The sequence below is a fragment of the Equus quagga genome, chromosome 2, assembly GCF_021613505.1.
Source record: "Equus quagga isolate Etosha38 chromosome 2, UCLA_HA_Equagga_1.0, whole genome shotgun sequence".
Classification (NCBI taxonomy): domain Eukaryota; kingdom Metazoa; phylum Chordata; class Mammalia; order Perissodactyla; family Equidae; genus Equus; species Equus quagga.
Window position 1 is genome coordinate 47,010,748 of NC_060268.1, and position 21,315 is coordinate 47,032,062.

The window sequence follows — 21,315 nt, forward strand, 5'->3', positions numbered from 1 at the left end:
TTTTTCCAACAACTTACTATACACACTTTAAAAAGGTACCTTTGTAGTCTCTGAAAAGAAATACAACAAAACCTCACATCTGCAATATCTGAAAATTACCTAATGGAAAGAGATTTACCAGACAGTCACATGGAATCTAACGGCACATCAATAAATTATATATTAAATTCTAACAGCCACATCAATAAATGACATATTTTTCTCACAAAAATTTCTGTGTTTACATTCTGCATGTAAGCTATTCTTTGAAACTGATGTGAAAGAAATACTCTACTGTCTAGAAATTTACCTTGAAGGTACAGAACTTCTAACTTGAAAATATAAGTCAGTTCTTGTATAAATTCATGATAATAATGTTACTTAAAATTCGTAACATCACGATTTCCTACAAAAATAAAAGGCAAAAATAAAAAGAGAAAAGCTTTATTTACCTATAGGAATTTGGATCTTGGTGCTCCTGTATTTGTGTATCTGAAAAAAAAGCATCATCTTCTTCTTCATCACTATGAATGCTTTCATCAGAATCATATATAACACCACTATCAGACAAAGGGAGAAACGGCTGCAAGAAAAGGTAAAGTTTTTTTTTAATATGTGATTGGGTTATTTTTGTCCTATCTTATTAATACTGAACATTTTAAATGTTGTCAATCTAAATAAAAATTTGCTTTCACAAATGATACTAGACCTAGAAAAGTCAAGAAAACGAGGTAAACTCTCAGATTCAGTAAAATAACTGAGTAGCTAGACACAACATAACGCTTTTAAAAATCAATAGCCTCTTTCTCATTGTAGGGACCTGAAATTGGCCACCCCAAGATATGCCTCTTTGGCATCAGGATTATTTGAGGCTGATTGCTTTTGATAAACTGGGACAGGGAAGGAGGCTCTGAGGAATGGAACTTGCCCTTTGTTAGGACACTTACATTTGTAAGGTAAATCTCTATCTGTAAAAGGTGCCTCCCTCTCTGTACCAGGAAGAAGAAAGGAGATGACCGTCTCTCTAGAAACTCTTAATCAATACCAAAGGCAAGGACTTAAAATCTGCATTTTATTGTGCTTCTCTGGTAACCTCCTGTAACTGACTTCCCTCCTCCTCCCAACATTGGCATTTCTTTAAGGATTAAGCATCTTTCCTTAGGCTGGGAACCGATTGCAGCGCTCATCTGTGACCCCCCAGGCCAAGGCAACACACCTGCCACCCTGCATCGTTCACTGAGACAGCAGACCTATCTGCCGTTTCCATCAAGCGCTGTGCTGACAGAGCAGCCTCGTGACCATTGTAAAAGGGGCATTTCAATCACATGTGAAACACCCTGTTTGGGGGTATATAACCACTCTGTGCACCCCACTTCTTCAGTGCCCTTTCTTCCTTCGGGAAGAAAGGCCCCGGGCCATGGTTTCTCATAAAGTTTTGTTTAATTTTCTCTTGCTATTCTTTCTCATGTGAATTTAATTTGTTCTCCAGCCAGACGAACCCACATTTGGGAAGAGGAAATGTCTTCCTCCCCTACAGTCATATATCAACATAACTAGTTAGAAAAGTCTAAAGAAAAAAGAAACATTGAAAAACAAAAAATACCAAAGGAAAAGACTTTGAGAAAACTATGAGAGAGCTCTCTAAGTGAAGAAAATTACAAATCCTTCTAAAAGCTATATGAGGAGACTGAAACATATAAACTATAGTTCTTTACAAGTTAATTTATAGGTTTTAAGTAACCTCAATAAAAATCCCTACTGGTATTTCTTTTCCTTTTCTGACATTTGATAATGATTCTAAAGTTCATAGGGAAGAAAAAATAGACTAGCCAAGAAATATTTTTAAAGTGAAAGGTACCATTTCTTAGTGGATATTAAAATAAGTAATTAAAAGAAGTACAGTCTAGCAACTGATCCATGCAAAAATATAGTCCAAAAATAGTATAAACATAAGGAATTAATCTAGGAGAAAGATAACATCATAAGTCAGTGGGAGGAAAAGAAGGACTAGTTAGCCATGTGTGGGGATAGAAGGTAAAGAGGGCAACAAAGTCCGATGCTCACTTTATCCTAGATAAACGAGAGAGTTAAAAGTTAAGAAGGAGGAGCAATAAACAGAGAAGGAAGAGAATAAAATAATAAAAGTAAACACTCATTAGTGGAAAGAACTTTCTCTGCTTAAAAACAATGTAACAAGTGATAAAGAAAAGTATGAATAGATATGACTAAATAAACTTTTTAAAACTTCTGTATGTCAAAAAGTCATAAGCAGAATTAAAAGGCAAATAGCAAACTGGAAAAAGCATCACAAGTAAGACATGTTGATGATATCCTTAATAAACAGAGTCCATAAAAAGTAAGGAAAAACACTACTATATCAATAGATAATTTAGTTAAGAATATGAATAGTCAATTCCTCAAAGTAAAAAATCCAATGGCAATAAGTGCATTAAAACTTTTGATGTCACTAATAGGAAATAAAAATTATTTAATCATATTAACAAAAATGAAAAAGGACTACTTAATCTTAATAAGGGCAAAGTCAGATGCACTCTCTCACCATTCTCAAGAAAGTATAAATCAGTAATCTGGAAAGTAATCTGTAGTTATGTACCAAAAACCTTATTTAGGTTCATACCCTTTGACTTAGTACTTCTTAATGAAATAATCAGGACATGAACAAAGTTATCTAAAAAGATATTAATCTCAGCACTATTTACAAAAATGAAAAATTAAATACAGCGAATATTGGATAGACAAATGATTATGTAAACTGCAGTATATTCATCAAACTGAATAGTTATTTGGTCATTAAAAATGATACTTACCTAGAACAATGATGAACCCAGTAACAATGAGCACCCCTACACTTGATTGCGGTTTCTAAATATCATTTCCCACAAAAAGGAACCAGGTTCTTTGGAGAAATGGTTGTTCCCAGTCTGGGGCAGGAAACGTACAAGATTAGCCCAGAGTAACTTAAACTAGAAAGGAAGGAAACCCAAAGCCTACTGAAATACTTCTCAAAAAGATTCAGGAGCCAAGTGGAAGAGGCTCTCACTGGCAAAGATGGGATGAGCTGACCATGTGTAGAATAATAAGTGCAATGGATTAAAACACATAAAATACGCTTAAATCCAGAAGATCATGACAAAACTAATAACAAACGAAAACTCACTGGCCTTCTCTGAAGGATGGTAGAGAATCAACTCATCACTTTGAAAACTGGTACATAAAAGCGAAGAACAAAGCATTTATCCTGTCTTTCTCATTCAAAATATATTTCAGGGCAACCAAATAAGCTGATGAAAGGAAGTATTCCAGCAAAGGAATGAAGAATGAATGAGAGGACATTATGATCATATTTTAAAACTCCCACTGAAATAATGGATTTAGGCAAAGATCATCAACTAACATCACAAAAAGAGTGCTCCCTGATGCAGATCCACAATTGCACTTGGAAGTAATCCCGCCCTCCCCTCCCCTGAGCAATCAGAATGGAACCTGACACAGCCTCTAGTTTTAAGTTTCACTTTACAGGAAATACAGGAATCAGAAGAACAAAATAGCAGGATGCCATCGGCAAAATCCGTTGAGAGATTCTATAGGACAAATTCTTTTGGGGGCAAAAAGAAGGGTAAATTTAAAAAAGGAAGAGACAGGTAGAACATAGAGATTAAAAGAGACTTAAGATATATCAACCAATTGCAATGTACAAATATTATTTTTGGCTTCTGATTTAACAAACTAATTGTTCAAAAACATTTAAGATACAATTGGGAAAATGTGAACACTTTCAGGATACTTGATGATATTAAGGAATTTTGTGTGTGTGTGCGCGCGCACATGACATAGTACTAATGCGGTTCTGTTCAAAATCCTTCATTTTAAAAATACTGAGGGGCCAGCCTGGTAGCGTAGCAGTTAAGTTCACATGTTCTGCTTCTTGGTGGCCTGGGGTTCGCCAGTTCAGATCCCAGGTGCGGACATGGCACTGCTTGGCAAAAGCCATGCTGTGGTAGGTGTCCCACGTACAAAGTAGAGGAAGATGGACATGGATGTTAGCTCAGGGCCAGTCTTCCTGAGCAAAAAGAGGAGGATTGGCAGTAGTTGGCTCAGGGCTAATCTTCCTCAAAAAAAAAAAAAATACTGAAATATTTGAATGAAATTTCATGATGTCTAGATTTGCTTCCAAACAATCTAGGGAGTGGGAAGAAGTATAATGAAACAGGACTGTCTGTGAATTGATAATTTTTGAAACTGGATGATGATGGATAAGGACTCATACACTATTATCTCTACTTTTGTAATATTTGTATGTTTGAAGTTTTCCATAATAAAGGTGTGCTTTATTTAATGACAGTTATGATATGTTTTTAATGTTGTGAGAAATTATCTTGTAACGTCAATTGAAAAAAATCAAATTTAAACTACATATACCAATCCAACTATAAAATTTTTAAAGTATGAGGATAAGAGTGGATGCAAATTTGCCAAAGTGTTTGGGTAGATGAATATTTTTTTCTTCTTTATATTTTTTTGCATTTCTCAAACTTTGAAAACTTTAATCAGGGAGAAACATTTTTTAAAAAAGAAAATTAAGTTGGCACATTATCATTTACGAATCTTACTGTTGCGATCATGCACATTAATGATGCAATGGGCTTTCATAATTTTCAAAGAAATTTTCAGAGAAAATTTTCAAATTAGAAAGGTAGGGGGGAACTGTCCATATATTTTTATTTTATTAACTCCCTGGTTTATAAGCTAAATACAATTACAGTCATGCGCCGCATAATGACCTTTCGGTCAACAATGGACCACATAAACGATGGTGGTCCCATAAGGGTAGTACCATGTGGTCTAGGTGTGTAGCAGGCTGTAACATCTAAGCTTCTGTAAGTACTCCCTGTGATGTTTGCACAAGGACTAAATTGCCTAACAACGCATTTCTCAGAACATATCCCTGTCATTAAGCAACACGTGACTGTAAATGCAATCCAACCAGCAGCCTCAGGGGACAAGCCTGAATGATCCTGGAAGTATACTTGGAATCCTGACAGAGTGTAAACCTGGAAATCTGCACTCACCATTTGCCTAAGCCAGAGGCCCTCAAACTTCGGCATAGATCAGAATCACCCGGAGGGCGTGTTCAAACAAACATGGTTGGTTCCCACTCCCAGAGTTCCTGAATCAGAGGGACCTTCAAAAACGCATTTCTCACAAGTTCCCAGGTGATGCTGATGGTTCTGGGGACACGCTGTGAGAACCAGCAGCATAACCAAACTCTTTAGATAACAAAAGCAAAGCTTCAAAACTCACTTTGAAAGACTTTTTAAAGATGAGCTCAGCCTACCAAACCCAGAGTGAGATCAGCACCTCAAGAACTCTAAGATGAGACCTCATAAAAATCTTAAAATGGGAGGAGATGTGACGGGAGATGAAGGTGTATTTCCTTATGCACACACACAGCGTGGTGACAACGGTGTTAACACACGTAAAGAAGAAAACATTAAGAAAGGAAGGTGATGAGCTTGAAAAAGCCAAATACAGAAAAGCAAGTATCAGCACACACTCAACACGGTACGAAAAGGGACTATAATGGATCTAGTCTCCACGAGTATCCTGAGTCCCAGAGAAGTTTTCTCTGCTTTGGAGAAACAGAGACATTTCATGGGGCCGCACCACGGCCTGATGAAACCCCCAAATATCCATCCATCTCCTTCTGCTCTAATTCCAAGCTGACCAAGGGAACTACTGATAATCAGATGAGGGGAACCTAGATGGCAGATACTGGTAAATTCCAGTCACTAGAAGAGGATGACGCTGATTACATGTTAACACACTGACTTCTGGTTTATACTCAAATCCCATACAATTTTGTCTCATTCACATCAAGTACCTGATCATCCCTGAATGACTATTCAGTTTCTGGACTTGAGAGATTAAATGTCTGAACTATGGTGATTCAGCCTAGAAGCTGCCCCGTCATTCCTCTGTGGTACTCACACAAGAGTTAATAAAACAGACACACATAAAGCTTGCGTTTCTCGCGCCCCTTACCTTTGCAACAAAATAATCCCACATACTGAGTTCAGGAGGAATAAATTTTTCTTTGTAGGATGGTCTTTCTGCAGGCACTGGTGGTGGGGTAGCATCTTTTACGGGTCTTCCAGGGACCAGCATTCGCATGTTAAATCTCCTACGGTGTTTATCTATGTCTTCAGAAGGAACGGGAGGTGCTGAATAAAGATAGAAGCAAAAACCCCAGTACTTATTTTCCATTTTTAATTCAAAGACTTAACCTTTCTTTTCCTCCTCCTCTCGCCATGCTTTAGTCTAAACTAAATTACTTACATCTGCGTTTCTAAACTTTTCTGGTCACTACATTGGTTTTCTAGCAATCATGGCAGAGATGCAGATGAGGATAGAGCATAAAAGCATATCTTGCCAGGAGGCAGCCTATGTGCTATACAGAATAAGGATTAAAATAATTTTTATACAATGTATTAAATCAATGGTATATTCAGTACATAAAGAGAGTGCTTGAATGATTATTTTTGGCTCTGTTGGTCAAGAAAGAGTCAGTGAATATGAAGGATGTAAAGCACGCCTTAAGAAAGAAGGGCAGAAGCTCAATGTGAAAAGAGGACGGGACAACAGAAACAAATGACCAGAGGTTTGGGGAAATGAGGAGTAAACTACTTTTGCAGGACAGGCGTCAGGGTGGGAATAACAAGGACAGTCCAGAGTCAGGCCAGGACCAGCCTGTGGATATGCAGCTGCGAGCTTATCCTAACGCGATTCTCACTAACACTTCTGGAACTAGTCACATGATGAGGTACGGTTTGCTCGATCAGTTAGAGAGGAAGATGGAAGAAGATGACTAAGAGGGGCCTGAACTAGTTTGTTGGGTAAGACTGAGAGGAAGGGTTAGATATGAGGAACACATAGAAGAAATATCAAAAGGATTCAGGAACTAATTGGATAGGGGAGGGCCAGAAAGTAGAAGGCAACCGCTCCCCTCCTAAAACTCCCCATCATAGAAAATGGTAATTCTATCTCAACTCCTCTTTCTCCCATCCCCCACTCACAATTCACCAACAAATCCATCAGCAATAACCTCAAACGATATCCAGAACATGACCACTTTTCACCCTGTCCATGACTACCATCCTAGTCTTTTTTTTTTTATTGAGGTGAAATTTACATAAAATTAAGATTTTAAAGTATATGATTCCATGGCATTTAGGACATTCACACTCTTGTGCAGCCACCATCTCTATCTAGTCCCAAAGCATTCTCATTACCCCAAATGAAAACCCCAGACCCAGTAAGCAGTCGCTGCCCATTCCTCCTTCCCTCCAGCCCATGGCAACCGCCAATCTGCTTTCTGTCTCTATGGGTTTACCTATTCTGGATACTTCATGGAAAAGGAATCATACAATATGTGACCTTTTGTGTCTGGCTTCTATCATTTAGTAGCCTATCCTAACAGGAGTGATTATACTTTAAACATCACTGATTTTCAAAATAAAGGTTCTTAAAACATTAAAAAATGTTTTAACATTGGAATTATTTACCTTTGCAAACATTATCGGTATCACATTTTCTTACCTGATATATTTTCTGATTGCCTTTGAGGTTTCACAACAAGTTTCACACCTCCCCCAAAAACAGCAGCCCACATGCGATTATTTAATGGGTGGGCTGCAAGCCGAAACAATTCATTGGAGGAATTTGTGGCAAGAGCGTGTATCAATAAACTTAAGTAAACAGCAACAACAGCTTCACACAACAAAATGTTCAGTTTTGGCTGGTCTTCATCTTGGGCTGAACTCAAGAGATTAATGAGTGAGCTCACACCTGTGAGGGTATATAATATCATAAGAAGTGTATCAGCATACAGCTTCAGAAGAAAAAAAATCCAAATTTGCAACTTAACCAAAATTATGTATCTATAACATACAAAAAATATATACCCATATATAAGAATCCATTAGCCTAAACTGATATAATAAATGAGTGAATAAATAAATAGAGAACAGAAAGCTCTTCCTTACAGTACCATTTCAACCAACAAGTAGGAGTGACAGAATTAGAAAATCACCATCTAATAATCCCCACAGTAATATCTGATTCAGGCAAGAATCATCACTGGATGCTAAAATTAGTGGATAAAAGTATGATATTTTACACAGTCTCAAATCGTCTCTTCATAAGGTACTTATTAATTGCAAAGGAAAAAATATTAACTTTACAAAGGAGAAATCTGGCAGAAACTACCTCACTAAGTCATCAAAGTTAACAGCATCAGTAATGGGACAAATTGATATCATGTCCCTCTTGATGTTTTGCACTGAGAAGGGCACAGTATCTCTTTTGCAGTAGCCCTTCCAAAAACACACAACCTAAATCTCATATTAAGAAAACATCAGAAAAGCAAAAATTGAGGGACGGTCCAAAAAATACTTGGCTAGAACTCTTCAAAAGTGTCAAAGTCATGAGAGACAAAGAAAGAGTGAGGAACTACTCCATGTGAGAGGAGACTCACGAGACACTACCTCTAAATGTTACAGGGAAGACATCTGTGGGACAACTGGCGGAATTTTAAAAAGGTCCACAGATTAGAGAACAGTACTCTATCAATGTCAAGATGCTGCATTCGATAATTGTGCTGTGGTTATCTAAGAGAATGTCTGTTTTTCGGAAAGACACGCTGACACATTTAGATGTAAAAGGCCATAATGTCTGCAACTTACTTTCAAATATTTCAGAAAAAAATACACATATATACACACATGGAAAGTGAGAGAGAGCAAGAATGAACGATAAAGCAAGTATGGTAAAATGTCAACATTTGGGGAATCTGGGTTGAAGGTTACACAGAAATTCTTTGTACTATTTTTGAAACTTTTTATAAGTCAAATTATTTCAACAGAAAGTTAAAACAAAAACAAGTTTCTAGAAACTTACGCATAAGTGAATTTTAAATACACATTTTGAGTTTGTCACTTCTTTCTACTGCTACTCTTCACAACGATCAGTAACGTGTAAACTCAGTTATAAAACAAGTAGAGTAAAAATTAAACGACGTGGTAGACCAGGAAAGGGTATTGAGAGTGGAGGAGGTTTGAAATAACTGATGTGCAGAACGAGCAAGAGAGCTAACCAGAGAAAGAGAAGGACTGGCAAAGAGCTGACATATGCGCCACAGAACGGTCACTCCTATCTTAATCTATAAATTTACACTCTTGAGAATAATGGTATCTTCTCTGACACATCTGTGAAAATAGCTCTGTGATACTGCTCTCTAAGACTCTAATCCAGAATTTCTAAGGAAAAGGAAGAGGATTGTGCTCACCCTTATGAACTCTGCTTTTTTATGCTGGTCAACACAGCTGGTGTTCAAAGCCTTAACTTTCTGAGTCTTCACACAACATTACAGTACTTAAGAATTTCTAATCCATGCCAGAAAACATCATCAAAAACAAACAAATAAAAAGCCATTCACCAAATCCACAAGGAATAACAATCAGCAAACCAGATGGTAGCTTTTTAAAAAGGAACCGCCAAACAGAAGATCAAAAAAGGGGCCAGCCCCGTGGCCAAGTGGTTAAGTTCACACGCTCGGCTTCCGTGGCCCTGGGTTTCGCTCGTCCAGATCCTGGGCATGGACCTAGCACTGCTCATCAGGCCATGCTGAGGCAGCATCCCACATAGCAGAACTAGAAGGACCTACAACTAGAAGATACAACTATGTACTGGGGGGCTTTGGGGAGAAGAAGAAGAAGAAGAAGAAGAAGAAGAAGAAAAGATTGGCAACAGATGTTAGCTCAGGGCCAATCTTTAAAAAAAAAAAACAAAAACAAAAAAACACAAATTCTCACCAGGCCATTGAGCAGGAGAAGAATTTGGTGTTGCATGTTCTTCAATGCTTTCTGTCCTCAGTCTTCGACGGTCACTTAAAAGAAGTCCTTGATAAGCCATTCCTGTAAACTGGTTTCCTTCTGTTTGACTGCTGAAACAAACAAGGTTCAGTTATTTATTGTCCTAACAGAGGTTATAAGCAATTGTACTTTATACATTTTTATTTTAGATGGTTATAATAAAAACAAAATGCTTTTTTTTTTTAAAGATTTTATTTTTCCATTTTCTCCCCAAAGCCCCCAGTATATAGTTGTGTATTTTTAGTTGTGGGTCCTTCTAGTTGTGGCATGTGGGACGCTGCCTCAGCATGGCTTGATGAGTGGTGCCATGTCCGCGCCCAGGATCCGAACCGGCAAAACCCTGGGCTGCCAATGCAGAGTGTGCAAACTTAACCACTCGGCCACAGGACCGGCCCCAAAACAAAATTCTTAAAACTGAATCCACTGCTGTAATAAGAATTTATTTTAGAAAGTTCTTGAAATTAGTTGCAAATGTTTATTGATAGCTTTTTAAAACAAAATACCAGATTTTACTATGTTGGGAAGATGACATTTAGTCTTTTAAAATCTTTTCCAGATGCCACTTAATATTTTAAAATCTTTTCTATATTCACCCATTTTTATTAAAAAAAAAAAGTCTGAGGTAAGGACACTCGTACGCTAGTTGGCAGTAGGATATATTAGACAGAAAGTCTCAGGGTACTATTTTGTTCCATTTCTCAGCTCTGCAAAGTTGTGCAAGCTTAACCTTGAATTAAAATATAAACTAAAATCTGGAGGATCGTATTTTAGAAATTCCTAATCCTAAAGCCAAAAGTACCTAAATGTGTACTTCCCTCATCTTTGTGGAGCTGGGGAAAACGCAAAAGCAGAAAGTAAAGCTGACTCCCTTAGGAGACAATCACAGCCTAAAGACTAGAAAATACCCATTAAAAAAAATTTATTTGAATTCTCATTTGCTGCCATTTTAACTGATACCAAACAAGTTGTCTTTGATCATAATATGACCACAGTCAATCAAATAAACCTCTTTTTTTCCTTATTTACATTTCCAAGTCTTTGGAGTTACTTAGACATTGCCTTATTAGGCTACAATCAGAGTACAAGCCATCTAAAAAAAGTAGTTCCATATGAGGGAGTATAATTCCTTACACAACATCAGATCTTCCCAGGAAAGGCTGCTGAATTTACAAGAAGAAAAAATCTAGACATATGTTTAATATAAATTTAATGTGATTCTATTTATATTACAAACTTTTCACTTACTAATACAATTCATTTAAATCTGGGTCATCTTTCCAAGTGATTCAATTTCTTACTATGTACACTACCCTAGTCACAAAAACGCAAAGTATACACTGATGAAGGCAATGTGACATTTAGAAAAATTCAAACCATTACCTCTAATTGGTACCACTTCAAAAGACTTTTATATTATATGTAAATGGGTAACTAAAATTGATTTTAATAATTCAACATTAGAAATGCACTTTATTATTTTTTAAAAGTACTTCCTCTTTCAACTGAAAACCAGTTAAATAAATAAGTGAATCCAATGCTAAAATAGTTCCTAAAGGAAAAAAAAAATTAGAAAACATCATATTACAAATTAATTTGGATAATGAACACTTCTTTTCTTGAAAGCAAAAAGGATGGTGGTGATGATAATTTCCATTTACTATTTTGCATTTTCTGTATGTCTCTGTTGTTACTAGGTGACAGCTAACCTAAAAAGAATTATTTTATTTCTCCTTCTCTCTCATCTATTAAAGTATACATGGCAATCATATTCAAGGATTTTTCAGTTCCTAGGAAATAGAGCCTTAATATAACTCTGAAACAATTTAATGTCTTGTTGTATTAATACTCTTTGGGGTGATTTTTTTTACCTGTAGCTGTGACTGTCACACAATGCTTGATAAATGGATGCAGAAAGTGATGCTGCTAGTGAATGAAGTGTGTGCACCTAAAAACAAAACAGCCATAATTACATTTTGTACTACATTTCTACACAATAGTAATATCTTAAAAATTAGAAAATACCCAGGAAACTAGCAATACCATAAATAAGACTAGATCCTATATGAGACCACTATCTCTACTTTAAAATTTCTAAAATAACACTCATCCAACTTAATATGCACGCCCACAACCAAGCTAACGGATTCAGACACATCTTTATCAAACATTTACTTCCCTGAGCCTGCCATTTACCAGGCCATGAGCAAAGTGACGATGTTCATATTACTAGGATGACCCTATACTGCTAATGATTAGCTTAAATAGTAATATTCAGAAAAACAGAACCAAAGTAAGAGAGAATTTTCAGAGCTTTTATTGAAACTTGCCTTATGAAATTCTTCTTGATGAAAATAAAGACTTGATCTTATCAGTAAGAATGAATTAAATGTTTAGAAAATATATCAATCACTATGTGAAATGGCTGATTTTCCTGAAAGCAAGTAATTTACCTAGTACTTATGAGTAGTGCGTAGTCTTATAATTTTAAATTTAGAAAGTTTAAAAGTTATCAATACAATAGAAAATCCGTATCCTAAAATGCCATACTGAACCAACATTTTCAGAATCATAAAATCTTAAAATTTGAAGGGACCTTAGAAATAGTTTCATACTCTGTGAAAATCTTATCCAAATTTCTAGGCACTGGAAATGTTTACTTAGAATTTATGTGCATTTAATACTATTTCTACGTGTCCATAGTCACCTAACAAGAAATTTCAGTAATATCTGCTAACATACTGATAGAGATTAATTCATACTATGGGTTCAAAGTCTCTAACAGGTTGAAGTGACCAGTAAATCTTGGGACCTTCAGAAGCATGTACTACCAGAGATTAAATATGTCTTTCAAGCAAAAGAAACAAAAAATAATAATGTTGGGGACCTGAAATGACTTCAGCCACTGGAACTGGAAAAAGCATAGCACAAATCACTTGGGCTGGCACGGTGGAAGTCTGACCAGCTCCCCAGATCCTGCCAAGCTCCCTGGTGATTCTTGGAATCCACCCGTTTTTAAGTTTTCGGCATAGGACACGGATTTAATTTTGGGTAGTAACTCTGCCTCGACTCCGATTACTCCTAATAACTGCACAGCCTCCAACAAACACAATCATCAGGGGAAAAGTAATGAGGATACTTTCTCTGGGACTATTTCTGATCAGTCATGGTTCTCTCAAAGATACTCCCCAAACATATCTTTATAACATCTTGGCACATAAGCAAACAGTCACAAATATTTCTAATTTAATGGTTCATTTAAGGGGAAAGGAGGATATAAAGGAGTATTAAGTGGCAAGAATGCTGTCCAAAAAATTAATTTTATTACCAAAAAAAGTATTTGCTTGTCTTAAAGGAAGACAATAACCTTTCCACAAGTAAGACGAAGGCTTACTTTTAAATTACATTCATTGGACAAATAGTCTTGAACTGATCGGGATTGATAAGGTAGCACATATGAGCACTTTAAAATATTTCCTCTAAGTTCAGGCTGGAAGACAAGTATAACATATTTAGCTTCTCAGTGTGCACAATATCAATGATCACAAACTTTGCATTACCTTCACATCTCCAATACCGGGATGAGGTGGTGTTTTCATCTGAACAATAGTATAAAGTATATCATGGATGTGGTTATTTAAGTACAATACAGGATTGGCTATGACCGTTTTAGTTGAAGCAATACTCGCTGAGAGCAGAGGTAGCGTGGTAGGCAATGGCAGCGGGGACTGAAGCTGCTTCACAGTCGTTTCCTGTGGGGCAACAGGGGATTATTTTTTTCAAAGTAGTTAAAATGAAGGATAAAAAGAAAACCAAAACAATTAATAGTTAGATGATAAAAATACTGGCGATAAAGATTTGAATAAAAGCAATATGTTCATGTACTTATTCACTCATTCTAAAAAAATTTACCGAGCACCCAATCTGTATCAGGCACCATGCTGGATGCGGAAGATATTAAGAAGAGTATGACACAGCTGTGCTCTCAAGCTTTTAAGCCTACTCCTAATTACCAAAACTTTAGTCTAAAACGACCCATGCAGAATGCAAACATCTGCCTCCAATGACTAGAGGAGCTGAACATATTTAGATTAACTAGGAAAAGGACCTTTATAGCTATAAATGGAAGAGCTATCGACATTATTAAAATAACCAAGATTGAGAACAAAAGTGAAGCTCACACCTGCTGTGATTCTTGTAGCAAAAATTTGAGTTCCATCCTGACTGAGGCCAGACCACCACCTTGGGCCCCATGAAGGCTGCAGTAACTAAGAAACACTCTCAGGAGATCCTGGTTTTTCTGCAACCACAACTTTCGTCTTTCCGCATGCTCTCGTTTAGCCTGCAATCTCCGTCTTTCTATTTGGTGGCGCTCATAGGAACCAATATCCGGTTTGTCCACCATTTCTTCCTGATCCAGAAGATCACCCTCTACTTTGGAACATGTTTTACTGGCATATTCTTTCATAACTGATTCATGGTTGCATATCTCATGCAAGGCAGCAATTTCCTTCTCAAGCCAGTTATAGAGTTGAAATCTGAGTTTTCCTCCATCTACTTCATAACCTGTAGCCAATGTTCTTAGTTCAGTCATAAGGATCTTTAAGCAAGCTCTGAATTTTAGTTGTTCAGCAATCACATCAACTTCAGTGTCACCTTCAAGACAATCCTCTTCCTGAGGAGTCAATAACATATTAGGGTCTGAGGCTTTCTGATCTTGTCTATCTTTTTCCCGGACATCTGTACTTTTCATTACTAAACCAACAGCATCTTCTTCCTCTTCTTCTAAGGCACTATCATGCTCTTCACCCCAATCAAGATTAAGAGGTTCCTCATCAACTTTTACCATTGGCTGACTCCAGTCAAACTGTGAGGAAGTTACATTTGACCAATCAATGCCAGAACTTCTATCGCCATCACTTGGAGTTTTTGATGCTGAAGGTACATCACCCATCTTTTCAGAAATTAAGTCAGGCACATCTTTTTTTGCAGGTAAAGCAGATATTTTGGTAACCTTTGGAATTTTGGAGAGTACCTCCAAGGCTAAAACAGGGCATCCAACTTTAAAATGAGCATTTGCAGTGGTAAAGAATAATTTTCTTTCTATGAGGTTAATTTTATCAACAAAGTTTTTCTCAGTTTTGAGACCCAAGGTTGCCAAAGTTCCTTCAGGGGAGGCAAGGTTTCTTCGAATAAGCAAAGGATGCGTTCGAAGGTAGTTGTAGAAACTAAACACCATTGGGTTACAAGATTTGATGATAACTGTGGAAATCAAACAGATGTAACCACATGGTATTATGTTAATTTGTACTTATACAAGAATAAAATACATCAGCATTTCTTCAAAATAAAAGGACACAAGTATTAACCAAGGATAAGTTAAACTATGGTACATCCACATGATCAGTAAGACTATATAGCTGAAATAGAAAGAATTTCCTTATGTGCTGCTATGGAATAATGGCCAGAACACATTAAGTAAAAGAAGGTGCAGAACCTTTTATCTAAGAAAGTGGAGAGGGGATACAAACACACACACATATTTGCTTATATTTTTTAAATGAAAAGAAAGCACAGAGAAAAAATTTTGTAACTGGTTTCCGGAAATAAAAAGGGAGAGGAGAACAGAGTAGAGAGTTCAGGAAAGAAAGTAGATTTCTCTGAAAACACCTTGGTTTTATATATTTTATTTCAAAACCATGCCAACATTTTATATAATTTCTCAAGAAAATTAAATTTCAAAAAAATTCACAAAAACATAAAAGCAAAATTAAACAAATGATTCTATGTATCAAGTTGGTAGCATAACCACATAGAGAGTAACGATAAAGTGACTTTAAAATAAGTAATTTGACTGTACATCCTTTGTGGGAAAAATTAAAAACAAAACAAAAATTACTACAGGAAACAAAAAGCTTAAACTGTTCTCAGTAATAAGATGTTATGAAAAATATTTGCATTATTATTCTGAAACTACTATATGCACATAAAATAGCAAATAACTACGTTAATGCCATGAGAATCCAAGCTTTTCATTAAAAGACACAAATTTGAAATCTAAGAAAGAACCCTATAATCTACATTTGAATTAGAAATTTCAGTGTGAACTCATGAATTCTCAGGAAAAAAGAAAAATCTCCTAGCCCCATTCACTGAAATAGTCTAGAAATGATGACCAAACCAATAGCAATGAGGACCCCCGTGCCCAGGCTGTGGTGTCTAAATGCTATTCCCCACCAAAAAGAGCCGAGATTCTTTGCAGGAGTGGTCATTTCCAGGTCTGCGGCAGGAAATGTACAAGCTGAGCCTGAAACATCTTGCCGTTCCAGAAAGCTAAGAAATTATCAAGGAATAATGTCAAAAGGATTCAAGATCTTGAAGAGGCTTCCCTTGGTTAAAGATGGAATAATGTGAGCATTCATAATAACAAACCGCAATGGATTACAACAGAAATCTATCTAAACCTGTGAGTCCAAAAATAACCTTTAAAGAAATAAAAGCTAATGGGTCACCTTTGTAGGATGCTAAGGGAACAGAGCTATTATTTTGAAAACCAGTAAATAAAGAGAAAGAATCAAACATTTATATTCCCTTTCCTATACATGCTACCAATTACTTCAGAGTAATCAAACAGTTGCTGAGGGAGACTGAACTCTGGACAAGTATCCAGCTCATAAAGGAAGGACAAAATGGCATAATCATAATATTCTCATTCTACAGACACTAATGAAATACAGGATCCAGGCATTGATCACTGACAGCCGTTAATACCACAAAGCAAAACAAGCCGACATGACGAGTTCCCTGACGGAGGGACTCCACACCACCTATGAAACACTTCTGCAAGAAAATCTGATAAAAGCCTCTACAACCTTAATTACCAATTTACAGGAAATACAGAGAACATGGCGGGGGGGGGGGGGGGGGAAGTACATTAAACGATACATCAGGGACACAACAGCAAAATCCAAAATGGGAGAAACTACTAGATGAACAACCCAACTTCTTTAACAAATAAATTCCAAGGGGGGGAAACAGGAAAGCTATGGATTAAAGTAGACATAAGGGGCACCTCAACCAATCACAATATATAGGCCTCATTTGGATCTTGATTCAAACAAACGAATTGGAAAAGATTTTAAGAGACAGCTAGGGAAACCTGAACACTGTGTATTTGACCATCACTAATACAATTTTGTTACAATAGTATGTGTTCTGCTTTTTTAAGAGTCCTTATTTTTTCGAGATACATGTTGAAATATTTACAGATGAAATATGCTGGAATTTGCTTCAAAATAAATGTGTGTTGAGAATGGGAGGAGACGGAAAGAATGGGAGTATATATGATATAAGGTTGGTTACAAGGTAGTAACTGTTGAAGCTGGGTGATGGATTCACAGATTCTCATTATATTATTCACTCTTTTATATGTATTTGAAATTTTCCATGAGAGCAAGTTTTTAAAAATTAACCTGGAAAACATTAAGAAATAAATAGGACCTTAGAATCTTCCTTTTATAAGAACGTGCACATTTTATTAAAATTACTCAGGTACTTATTTTTCTTCTAAAGGATTTATTTCCTTTCCTTTAAAAATTTTAACGTTATTTATTAAAATATTGTTTTTTTCTCTGTAAAGAAGAAAGTAAAAATTGGGCCCTAATCTCTTTACCCACATAAGCATCTGGGAGACCAGACACTGTGGGCACACACATGCATGTGTGTATGTGCAACATGTGTGTAAAATGCAACAAGAATCACACTGTTCTGCATCTTACTTTTTTCCCTTAATAATACAGCACATATTAACACACTGACCTACCTCATTTTTTAATGGCTCACTGTTTCTCTAGTACAGATATATTATAATTTTTTCAGCTATTCTATTGACGAATACTTGGAATGTTGTACTTTTTAAATTACTGCAAACAATGCTGATAAATACCTTCCAGATGCTTAAAAAAATCTAAACTATTTGGGATAATGAAGAATAAAGAAAGTTTACCACAGAAAAATAAAGTTTTTCCAGGCCCATGCACTAAACCAATATGTGCTACAGCCAAAACTTTTTTTCTTCTTAAAAAAGAAAACAACCTGGCTAAATAATTATAAGAAAAAAGCTGTACAATGTGTCAAGCATTCTGTACGCTTCAGTTTAGAATAGCATGGTAAGCCTATCTTACATACCTCAACGTATGTCAGAGTAAAAAGTGTGGGAAGTCTTCTTAGTACTACTCAAATTATGATAACAAAAGGCTAGATTCAATTACTGATAGTAAGTGACTAATCCTTTAGCCACCCAAGAAATTTTGAGAATAATTTCCGAAAGTTGAAAAATAAATCTGATAATGATTTTTTTTTTAATTTAAGTGAACATTAGTTCAGAACTGTCTTCTTTTAAAAAGGAAAAAGAGAAACCCATGAAATGTCCTACCTTGATGTTCATCCTCCTCCTTTGGCGTTTGTTCCAATAACGTGTCCAAGGCTTGGGTATAATCTTTCATTACCCAATAGGCAAGACTACGCAGGAAAGGATCAGGATGTAATCTTTTGCAATCAAATCCTGAGCCATCCTTTTGGCAACCCAAAATCTTCTGATTTAGGATGGATATGTAAGTGGATGAAGTCTCAAATTCAGATTCATACAAACGGGCGATAACCATGGCTAGCTGAATATCTTCCATTTTCTCAAGACAAACCTGTAAATTTAAATATTAAGAAATACTTATTTAATGGTAATTATTTAGAGAGATGAAATATACCACCAATATCCTGAAATCATCTACCACTTATATTCTCACAGTGGAGGGAGGGGTCCAGGAGTTGAAGGGTAGTAAAATGACTGCTTGATAGGAGATCAAGGAACAGCAAGAAGAGTAACAAACTAGAACTTAGCAGCTTCCAGCTTGGAAAGATCATTCACAAAATAAGCATGAAACAAAGAATGTTAACTTAGGTCAATTTAAACTAATTAATTTAAATTAATGACATTCATTGTTAAATTAAATGCCACCTATGACATTTTAATTTATATATATCAGTTCCTCTTAATTTCCAAATATATTTCCATATAAATATATTACTCTTTTAAAAGGACCTTCTATATACATAGCAAATAGCTTATGAAATAAACCCATATATTCTATTTTTACTCTCTGTGAGCTTATACTCTAATGTAAACACCAATCTTGAGAATTTGGGGTCGTTCAGGCACTATGAGCATCTCTCAGTCAATATTTCTCTTCTTTACCTACATCTTCTAGGCAAAATTCCCATTTCAAAATTAGAAACATTTGTTATTTTAAAAAATCTTACACCTAAGATAATTTTGAAAATATGACCAATTCTAAATTTAAAGTACTTTCACTTTTGGGATATTTCCTATTTCTTCTATCACGTATTACTTCCAATTCTAGTTTCCCTTTGCCTGGTTGGATTGTTCATAATAAGTGTAAGCATCCCAAGACGAAGATTTAAACAGAAACACATGTAATTACTCTCTTCATTAGCTACCAGGACTATATATTAAAAAACGCAAAATTTTACCTCTCCACATTTATTTTCTACTATCTAAAACAACTACATTACAAAACAGTACAAATTGCAATTTTAGTTCCTGATCTCTGAATTTCCTTTAGAAATCAGAAGAAAAAGAACTTAAAATATCTGCCTTTCTGCACTGGATAAGGAGGTTATGATCTATATATACTTCAAATAGTTCAGAATCACACGATGCCCAGGAAAAAGACATTCATAAGCAATTTTTTGCCATCTTTTCGTACAGTTATACTTGAAATGCATATAATTATCTTGAAATGCAATATTCCCTGATATAAAATTTTATTTATGTTTCTCAGTTGAATTTGTTTATTTATAATGTCATTTATCACAGTGCCACTATTTATGTTCAGTAACCTCTATAGTTATCTCTGCCCTTACAAACACGACAAGAAATGACGCTCTTCTCTACGACCTTTTCAGGTTTTCCATTTCTTACAAGCCTTTCACAGCACAGTTTTTTATTTATACCTCTATGGCATCTTTCAAGGAGCCAGCTAACAAGAAAAAAGCAGCAGACTGTTCAAAGCGTTGTTTTCCAAGTAAAGAGAAAGCATTTTTCAAAGCGGCTTTACGCCATCTATCTTCATTGAAGTTGTGGCTGAAAAATGTTGTCATTTTTTCATCATGCTGTGACCTGGGAACCAGAGCACGAACATCAGTGGTTAAACCGATCTTCAAATATTTTGAATCCTTTACAGAACATGTGGAAGTAGAAAATAAAAACCTCAAGCATCCATCTAGAAAAACAACTTCAGGGATGGGTATGTGTCAGCAGGCTTCTCTTCACTTCAGTTAACAGGGAAAGCTCAAACGCCTGATATAAACATAAACAGGAAGCAAGAGAAGTTTTTATTTTCCAAAGTGCTTTGACCAAATTTTCTTTCTTAACAACATCCCACTCTTTCGGTTAAGTTGAAAAGATATTTTGCCCATTTTTTACAGATGAGGAGCCAAGGCACACAGAAGCAAGCTCACTGGATCAAGGTCATACATTGAATTACTTTTGAAAGCACGAGGTTTCTGATTAACAGCACGATCCTCATTCCATTAAACTGCCTTGAGCGCTGAGGCAACTCACCTAAACAGACCCCACACCACCGCTTTCTTCTTCATGGAAAGGTAGAACAAGGCCGCATCCAAGGCGTCGTTGTTCCTCTGAAAAGCAGCTTTGGCGACCTACATGGTGAATACAGTATCATATTAAATTAACTCTGTGATAAAAGAATTACAACCAATTAACCAACAATTAATGCTTCCCTGCTACGTCCACGGCTGACAGACACTACGCAGATGGGAAAAGCTGGCTCTGTTCCACAATCTCCAGTAGCTTTAATACACACTCCTAGACACAACCATTTGCCTAACAGTAATTGTCATCAAAATATTAATAGCCACTAGCATTTACTGACTACCTACCACGTACCAGGCACCAGTCTAAGCACCTTTCATTTATCTTATTGAATGACCGCAATCCATGAAGTACTATTATTATCCCCATTTTACATATGAGGCAACTGAGACACAGAGAGGTTAAGTGAATTGCCTAGGGTCACACAGTAGAGTGGAAAAGGGATTAGAACGCACATAGTGATAAAACTGTCTAATGTAGGAAACAATAAAGAAGGCAGAGTATTCAATAGACGTGACCTTTTTCTTGAAAGTTAACCATATTACATTTCTCAATGTCTTGTAAAAGTCAAAATGCTAACTTGTATGGTATGAGATGTCACAATTTAAAGCTCTCTCAACTAATACTGATACAGACACCTGTGAATAAATACCAATCACACACACATATTTTAAAAACTACAGACAAAAATTAATGTTC

General features: G+C 36.1%; 1 protein-coding gene across 6 annotated transcripts in view; it reads right to left on the reverse strand.

Moving 5' to 3' along the window:
• DMXL2 (Dmx like 2) overlaps positions 1–21,315 on the reverse strand; it is a 139,436-nt gene that overhangs the window by 16,228 nt on the left and 101,893 nt on the right. For 3 of the 6 annotated variants that reach the window (XM_046655233.1, XM_046655231.1, XM_046655235.1), the window contains exons 21-30: positions 20,566–20,663; positions 19,956–20,121; positions 18,361–18,625; positions 14,110–15,188; positions 13,487–13,678; positions 11,798–11,874; positions 9,870–9,997; positions 7,597–7,845; positions 6,043–6,221; positions 432–562 (exon numbers count right to left, since the gene is read on the reverse strand). In XM_046655233.1, coding sequence (XP_046511189.1) covers positions 432–562; positions 6,043–6,221; positions 7,597–7,845; positions 9,870–9,997; positions 11,798–11,874; positions 13,487–13,678; positions 14,110–15,188; positions 18,361–18,625; positions 19,956–20,121; positions 20,566–20,663 — 2,564 coding nt within the window. Of the gene's footprint in view, positions 1–431; positions 563–6,042; positions 6,222–7,596; positions 7,846–9,869; positions 10,001–11,797; positions 11,875–13,486; positions 13,679–14,109; positions 15,189–18,360; positions 18,626–19,955; positions 20,122–20,565; positions 20,664–21,315 lie in introns of all 6 variants that reach the window. The other 3 variants (XM_046655232.1, XM_046655229.1, XM_046655234.1) reach the window with 1 other exon arrangement.